The sequence below is a fragment of the Mus pahari genome, chromosome 18, assembly GCF_900095145.1.
Source record: "Mus pahari chromosome 18, PAHARI_EIJ_v1.1, whole genome shotgun sequence".
In the NCBI taxonomy this organism is placed as follows: Eukaryota; Metazoa; Chordata; class Mammalia; order Rodentia; family Muridae; genus Mus; species Mus pahari.
In genome coordinates, this window is record NC_034607.1 from 13706433 (window position 1) to 13715240 (window position 8808).

An 8808-nucleotide genomic window follows, 5' to 3' on the forward strand; every position below is an offset into this window, starting at 1 on the left:
TCTTAATGGATCTTACAGTCTGGTAGGGTGACTGCGACTGTGTCAGCAGCACGAAGATGGACGTTACTGACGGGAGGTCATCTCCACAGTGAATGAAGTGAACTCTTAACAAAACATTTACCAGGTAGCCAAAGAGTAGACAGAGGATCAGTGGTGGCGAGCGCTGGAGAGGAAGTGTATTTAAGCAGCAAAGACTGAAAGCGTGAGAGAGCAACAAGATGGGCAGGTGGGAGGGGTGGCCAACAGTACTCCACGTCTGATGCTGAGAGCCAGAGTCCTTTACCATCCGATCTGTCCCGACAGGTCTAGCCTCAGTCACAAAGAGCTGCCCAGCAGGAAGAAAAACTAAAGAAACGGTGTGGCGCCTCATTTACAGAGGAGGTGACAGAAGCAGAAGGGACCGGTGACCGCGAGAAACCCTATCGCCGCACGGCGGCTGCGCACACCCCTGCTCCGGAAGCGGAAGTGCACAGGCGGTCGGGGGCGCTCCAAGATGGCGGCCCTCAGGGCTCTGGCGTCCGGCTGCGGTCGGCGGCTCCAAGCGTTCCTGGCGGGCCCCGCCGCCACCGGCTGGTTACGGCTTCCAGCTCGCGGGCTGAGAGAAGGTGAGTCCCCGGACCCAGAGACCCCCCGGGACTTGAGGAGAGCGTCGTGACCCTTCCGCCCGCCGCGATGTGCCCCCTCCCTCTCGGCGCGACCCTGAGACCCCGGAGGTGCGGTCCCCCGCGGGCCGCTGGCGGGGTGGCTTCACCTCCCGGCTCTCAGGGTCTCCGGAAAGTCCAGGAGAACTGAGAGGGAGGCCTGGCCGTTTAAAGATCAGAGAGAAGGGTGTCTCGGAGTTCAGACAGGCTGTAAAGGCTGAGTGTTAATGCTCCCATCGTTTCCCAAATCGCCGCCGCCTCGGGTAAAGCATGCCTGCCGCAGAGCCCACCTTTCCAGTTCTTCTCTGAAAAAAACTGTGATTCCGTGATCACTTCCTCTGCCTAAGCTATCGACTTGAGAGAGAGCAGCCAGAGTGCAAAGGCAGTTGAACAGCTAAGAATTGCTAAATGTTAGGTCTGCATTTCCTGACTATTAAGTCTGGGAAAGGGAACCAGATTCTAGCATTAACTGACCCCTCACTGAAGGCCAAATGCTGTGAGTCTAGCTGTAAAAGGACCGTCAAGGGAGAAAGCAGCGCTTCCTTGGATTCTAACGAGCTCTGTATACACCCCACCACCACCACCACCAATAAAGGGAAGTTATCCGTTTGCATGAAAAAGTACAGTGAGATTCGGTAACCAGAAATAGCAAAGTCAGTTGGAAATTTTCATAAAGAGGACGCTCCTTGAACAGGCTCGTAAAAGGATGGAGTTTGGCAGAGTGGAAAGGTCTTTCTGGATATAGTCTTTTCTGTATCCTGTGGGAAGCAGGAAAGGATAAGTGATGTAGATAAAGAAATGATGAGGAAAGTGACTTGTCTTTAAAATTGGCCAACCAGGGAATATTAGTTAGGCTGAGAAATAACCAGTTGGAAAGAGGAATAATTATGGTCAGGAAAAAAAAGAGCCACTGGATAACCATTGTATATTACCATCATACACAGCTTAGAAGCGCTCTCTTTTTAGTTTCAAACTATAATTTCATTAAGAGTGGCAGATAAGCTGGGCAGTGGTAGCACCCCTTTAATCCCAGGAGGCAGAGGCAGGCAGATTAAGTTCAAGGCCAGCCTGGCCTACAGAGCAAGTTCTAGGATGGTTAGGGCTACACAGAGATACCCTGTCTTGAAGATTAAAAAAGAAGAAGGAAAGAAAGAGTGGCCAATAAGGGTTTCAGTTCCGGGGAATCAAGAGATAATTAAGGGATGGAGTGTGTGTGCTAGTAGCAAGTACTCGTGAGAATTCAGGCATAAATGGAAGCTGGAACCATTGCTAAGAACAAGTCCAGATGCTGCCTGGGTAGAGTCATATTAACTCATCAAGAAAGTCACCAGAGAGATCTTGTGGATGGCAGTGGACTTGGATTCAGTGTTTCAACTGTCCCCAGACTGCAACATCGGGCTTAAGCTCATAGTGGTTTTGAGAGTAACTGCCCTGTCAGATTCTAACAGCTCCAAATTGCATATCCCTTATGAAATGCAGCATAAGGCTTCTTTTGGTATTTTGAGGCAGGATCTCACTAAACTGATCTAGAACTTGGTATGTAGATCAAGCTGGCCTTAAACTCACAAAGATCCACCTACCTCTTCCTCCTGGGTAAGGGCTTCTTTTTGTTGTTGTTGTTGTTGTTTTGTTTTTTTCGAGACAGGGTTTCTCTGTATAGTCTTGGCTGTCCTGGAACTCACTTTGTAGACCAGGCTGGCCTTGAACTCAGAAATCCGCCTGCCTCTGCCTCCCAAGTGCTGGGATTAAAGGTGTGTGCTACCACCGCCCGGCGGGTAAGGGTTTCTTAACTGGAGAGTTTGTGGACTGATGAACCATCTAATCAGTCTTTAGAGTCATCTCCTCTACAAATACCTGATTGCAGCTCTCCTGTCTATCAGCCACTGTTTAGACAGCCTGGACCAAAGGCTAAATATTGAATTGAATTGTGTTGAGCTGAAATGAAATGAAATGCCTTTACATGAAAGCGCTGTCGTGTTTTATATTCTTCTGGATAAGTGAGCCCTGTAGCATCCTCAGTTTTGGAAAGGCATACATACAGCTGATTTTTGTTGCTCCAGTGAGGATGTTTGTCATTCAAATAGTATTGTACATATAACACTCACAGTTGTGGAAAACAAGCTGAGTCTCTTGCTGAAAATATGCATGCCTCTTGTTTTTCAAAGATAAAACTATATCACTTTAGTAAGAATTCATGAGTATTGGAATTGAGAAGCAAAGAGACTTCATGAGGACCAAGCACCAGTGCTGTTGCTATAAACTTTCAGTCTAGGGTACTGTTTCTCAGTCAGGGTGAACCTCGCTCCACTCTCACTCCCAAAACACTTGGCAGTGTCTAGAAACATTTTTTTGGTTGTCAGAACTGGTAGTAGCAGCACCTGGTAAGTGGATAGGGATACCATTAAATGTCTTACAACACACATGACAACTCCACAACAAAGAACCATCTGGGGCGGGCAAACTCGTGCACGCACGCGTGCGCACACACACACTGGGGTGGGGGGTGGGGTGGGGTTTGGTTTTTCAAGACAGGATTTCTCTGTGTAGCCCTGGCTATACTGGAACTCACTCTGTGGGCCAATCTGACCTCAAACTCTGAGATCCACCTGCCTCTGCCTTGACCACTGGTGTTTAAAGGCGTGGGCCACCACTGCTGAGCTCAGTACATACCTTTAATCCTGACATTTGGGAAGCAGAGGCAGGGGTAGGAGGATCTCTGGGAATTCTAAGGTCAGCCTGGTCTACTTAGAGAGTCCCTGGCCAGCCAGAGCTACACAGGGAAGCCCTGTTCTGAGATGGGGGTGGAGGTGAGTGATTGACAGGTCCTGACAGCCCAGAGTGAGAGTGAGCAGATTTTGGAAGAAGCAGAACTGAAGGGAGACAAATTAGGATGCTGTGATTTACTAAGGGCCTTCTTGCAGTAATGTGCGAGGTTTTCAATAACCATCTACTCAGTCATCCTTATAGGTAGAAGACATTAGCTGTCTTTATTTTGTGAATGGGGGAATCCAGTGGTATCGCACCTAGCCTGAGCTGTAAGAAGTAAGCGTTGAAAGCAGAGGCAGCACCCCCTGGCTCCAGTATAACACAACCTTGGCGCTCCATGACAAGCCTGCCTCGTGTTCCCTCCTTTCTTGAAAGGCTCTTAGCAGTTAACTTGCCAAAGAACAGTTAGTGATGTCATCAGTGATAATGTCAGACTTAGCGAGGGTTGTGGTAGAGACTCCCTGTCTTACCACGCTGAGAGCCCTTGGGAAGGCAGTGCATTCACAAGAAACCATGCACACATGAATTAACAACCGAAGGCAGAATGTACTGAAATGAAGAAAGGCCGACAGTAAGCTCAGAGGTCCTCTCTGATGGGGGCAGCAGATACATAGCAAAACCCTTTGAATGGGAGGAGAAAGTTGAGGGGTTTTAGGACTTGAGCGTTCTACTAATGGGAAATGTGTTAAGTAGCAATAAGGCTCATTCTGAAGCCCAGGGCAGAAGGATATTCTGTCAGGAATTGTAGGGAAGGGCCATGGGAGGCCATGAAAGAGCCAGCAGTTCAAATGATGGAACTGAAGGAGACGGTGCTTGAGGGAAGCAGAGACCAGAAGCACAGCAGTGCTGGCGGTTAGAGCATGGGGCTGCCTCCCAGCCACTCCACGCTCTGCTTAGATCCCACTGCCACGGACCCTTGCATTCTTCAGCTACTTGCTGCTGTGGGGCCCTGCATCCCTCCATCATCTGTCTCCCCTCTCTACCTCCTTACTAAACAGCCACAGTTGACGTGTCCATCTCCGGCTTCTGCACCCACTGCAGCCTCGTTGTGCTGCTGCTCGCTCCAGGCTGTTAGAATTCAGTTATCTTGGACTCCATCCTAGGAGCATTTACTGAAGCACTCAGAGGACCTCTTTATGAGGCCTGGGCTTTATTAGTGAAATTCCCAGCGTTGCGTTACTTGTGTTCTCCGGGGCAAAGACTGTGCCTTACTGTTGTGCTGTTACTCTGCCCAGGAGGGAGAGACTTCCTGACTCTAGTGCATGCGCTGCCTCACTTGGGGCAGATGATCATGTGGGCAAGGGGTTGAGAGGTTGCAGCCTTAGCTCTCTTTACAAAGCAGTGGTCTCTGGTGGCTTCCTTCATGCTGACAAGTCTTAGGATGCAGGCATGGTTGCACCTTCTCCTAAACAAGATTTCTGTTGGTACCTGAACCTTCCTTAGCCCAGCTTTTTCTATCCACCTCACTTCTCCTGAATGGAGAGGGGACCCAGGTTAAAATAAATGTCAGGTTTTGTTTGGTTTTGCCATGTTTTTCTATGGACACTGAAAGGCAATACTATTTTTGATTCTTATCTCCTCTTTCCGGAGGCTTAAAATCTGCTCTGTCCCTCCAGGCCCCAGCCAGGCCTTCTTCCCCTGCACTAACTCACCACCCTGATCAATCTCCGTCCCCCCGAGTTCCTTGGGTCACTCCTCTGGTTTGATAGATTGTCTCTCTTAGATAAGTATCTGCCTATTGTTTTATCCACTAGCTTCTAGAAAGACACTGGCTCGAGGTTGCTGTGGGTGAGCTCGCACACAGTGGAGCTTGCCATGGGCTTTGATCTCTTTTCCAGGGGCCAGTGGGATGACTTCAGGGTTTGGGTCTTTGCCTGGAGTGATGTGTGTTTCGTTAGACTTGTTTACCTCATGGTTAGGGCCCAAGAGCCTGGACCAAGAAGGAAACCACATGTTTATACTCTGTGTTTCAGGCCATTGTCCTGCTGCTGCTGACTTCAGTAGCACAAGAATGTGTCTCTGCCTTTGTTTCCTGAGACTTCTCAGAAACTTACCCCCCTACCTGTTGGGGCTCCCATTCCGTTGCCCTCTGGCCATCCCCCAGTTTGAATTCTCCAAAGTAGCAAAGGGACTTGGGGGCTACTGTGGGGTAGAGATATGCTCTTCTGCTCTCCCTGGTCCCCTTGTGTGGGCCATTCTGCAGTGGCCACATGATGGTGATGTTCCCTCTGCAGCTGTGCTGGCTTCTAGGCTGACAGCAGGTTGAGTCTCACCCACATCCCGTTCATGGGTTGGTCTCTGCTCTGGACAAGTAAAACCGTGTGTGAGGTGACGCAGTTCCTTTTACACACAAGGAACCTAGTTCATGTAAGTGGCTACAGTGTTTTCCAAAGACAGGCTCTGGGTTTTTCTGGTCATTGTTTCAGTTTTCTGTGTCTGGACTTGGACATGGAGGGCTCTCAGTTTGGTTGTTTTGGAGTAACGATTCTTTATGAATGGTCTGCCCAGAAAACAAATGCGGGTTAGTTCCAGGCAGCCTGTGTTCAATTAGCTGTCGATCCCCGAGCTCGTTGGGCACAGAGCTGACATGGGCTCTGGCTGGGTTAGCACTGCCTTTCCTTAGGCTCTTCTCTTTCTGTTGTTTATAGTATGTTTTTGCAGAAGCAGTATATGTTTATTTTAGACAATATGATAGACAAAAAAGAAGAAGCGGAAGTACCCCCTTCCACATCTGAGGATAGCTAGGTCTCTGACACATACCCCACAGCTGGCCGAGAGCCCCGCAGCCCACAGCGAACTGTGTAGTTGCCGTTGGCTATTTTTCCTAGGGAAAGATCTTTAGCTCCTACTGGATTCTCAAAGTCAAGGATCTTAGGCACTTTTCTAGTCTATATTATTTCTTATGTTAGTCAGAGCTAAGTAAAACCAAACCGTGGTAGGCAGACTACTGTTTACCTGGGGTTTGAGTGTCTGGGGAGGCCGTTTGCAGATGACAGGCGCTTCAGCTTGCTATTGCCGCAGCTGATAGTTCAAAGGAGACAGTGACGATTATTTCATCCCTTAAACATAGCACTTATTGAGTCTTTGCTGTGTACCGGTTTCTTGCTAGCAGCTGTGGCTCTTTCTTTCTAAATAACCCAGGAGCATGGGAGACTCTCCAAGAACAGTTGCTGTGTGTGAGCTGGCAGCTCTGATAACCATCGGCCTTGTCATTCGGTGGCCTAGTTAGGTGAGATGGGAAGTGTGTGTAGCCTGACAGATGTGTACAGCTGATGGTCTTGCTTCCACTTCTCTCTTGCCTGCCTCAGGCATCAGTAGGCCCTGGGTTGCCCCAAGTCCTTGAGCCTACTGCCTGCAGGCTCCTGCTTGCTACCTCTTCCATCCTCTTCTGGTATGGTAACAGAATATAACCCTGCAGGAAAAGATGAAGAAGGATGGAGCAGAGAGTATTTCTCTTGTGGCCAGTTTCATGCAGCCTTGGCACAGGATTCTCAGGATATGTTTGGGGGAGTGGATTTATCTCACTGATAAGCCACCACTGAGACACAGACAGTGCTGTGTTTTAGATTATAGAAACCACTTTGGACTGATTCACTCTGCAAGGGGACATGTGCAAAGGGTACTTCTGACTCTTTCAGGCCTGCTGCTCCAAAAACTTTCTGGTTTACTTTTGTAGCTCAGACTGGCCTCAAACATACAGCAATTTTCCTGCCACAGCTATTCAATTTGCCAATTATTTTGGTCAAAATCAAGATGAGTCTCAGCTTTCAAAGGCAAAAAACCAGCCTGGAGCCCCTCACTCCTGCAGAGATGCCGCAGCCTGGAGCCCCTCACTCCTGCAGAGATGCCGCAGCCTGAGCATCCCAGGCTGGCCTACAGTCAGCCTTGAGGGCATAGAGCCCTGGCACTTAGGGGTGAACCCTGCTTGCTTTCTGTCCCAGGCAGGGACCGTGGGAGAGTACAGACTGAAGGCTCCTCTCCTCTGCCTGTGTAGAATTTGAGCTGTTATTTGAAACTCCCTGTTCCTTATTAAATGGCTGACCTAATTTTTCCCCTTTATCTCTGTAGTGGTGAAGATCCAAGAAGGGAAGACAACTGTAGTAAGTATCGCTGTGTTGGCCACTCACGACCTCCTTAACATTCGGAGCCGCCTGGCTGCTCCTCTGAGGGATGGATGGACGGAGCCCAATGTGGACTCCTGGCTCCAGGATCTGCTCCCTCTGAGACCATAAATCCTGAAGTCTACTATTTCTTGGGCTGTGTGCCGTAGTGTGGTTAATCAGGAACAGTCGCTAGGCCTGTGCTGGGGTATCTGTTACTTGATTAAAGTGACCTTTTGTATGACAAAGTCTCAGAGGCCTTTACTAATATGTTCTCTGGCAGGTGATAAATCAGTTTCCCAAAGGGGAAACTAAGGCGGCATTGCAGGCCTACAGAGCCAGAGGTAGTTGGCCCAGGGCCAGGGGCCTGCCCTTCTGATCCTTGACTTCTGTCTAGAATGACTTAGTACCCTTAAGTGATGCGTTAAGAGGTGGCAGGCCCTGGCCCCCAACCTCACTAGCTGGCACCCTGGCTTGTCTCTTGGTAAGAAAGCTGGAACGATTCTTCCTCCCATACCCCCCTTTCCCTCACTGAGCCCATCTCACCTCCCTTGGGGAGTCAGTCATGGGGCCTAGATTATCCCATAATCCTTAAAAGACAACCTTGTTTTCACATGGCCTTCTATCCCTCCAAGAAATTCTCAGCCACCTCACAGAGCTCCCAGAAGGCTCGAGAACTTCCATGTGGACCAGGGGCTTAACCTCTCTGGCAGTCAGCCAAATATAGTCTACCCTCAGACAGTCTTATCCCCGGGGGAATCCGGTCATTCTTCTCCCAGAATGCCCCCTTGGCCCTTCCGCTGGTGAGCATGGCCCAGTTCTTACCGTTTAGGGGACCCCATGTCCTTAAGGCACTTTTCTCTGATTAAACCTAGAGCAGTCTGGGCATGATTGTGCATATCTGTAAGCCCTATACTTAGAAAGTCCAGAGTTCAAGGCCATCCTCAGCTTTATAGTGAAATCCAGGCAAGCCTAGCCTCTGTTTCAAATGACAAAAAAGCTAAAACAAACATTTAGCCGGTAAACTCAATGCTGGAGAAAAGAGTGACATCAGCCTTTCTTGGTTTTGTTTTTGTTTTTTTGAGACAGGGTCTCTCACTCTGTGTAGACCAGGCTGTCCTCAAACTCGCAGAGATCTGCCTGTGTTTGCCTCCTGAATGCTGGGAGTAAAGGCGTATGCCATCATACCAGCTTCAGACTTTTGAAGTAGCATATTGCTTCTGCTTTTCTGGGTACAGAGTGCTCAATGCTAAAGAGAGGGTCCCCCTACCCACCGCACCCCCCCCACCTCATCTCCCCCT

General features: G+C 49.3%; 1 protein-coding gene across 1 annotated transcript in view; it reads left to right on the top strand.

The window, feature by feature from the left end:
* The first annotated feature begins 476 nt into the window (after window positions 1–476).
* The window catches only part of Mrps18a (mitochondrial ribosomal protein S18A), a 17300-nt gene continuing 8968 nt past the window's right edge, over window positions 477–8808 (top strand). The window contains exons 1-2 of the mRNA XM_021218188.1: window positions 477–605; window positions 7476–7507. Of these exons, the coding sequence (XP_021073847.1) occupies window positions 494–605; window positions 7476–7507 (144 nt within the window). The 5' untranslated portion in view covers window positions 477–493. The remainder of the gene's footprint in view (window positions 606–7475; window positions 7508–8808) is intronic.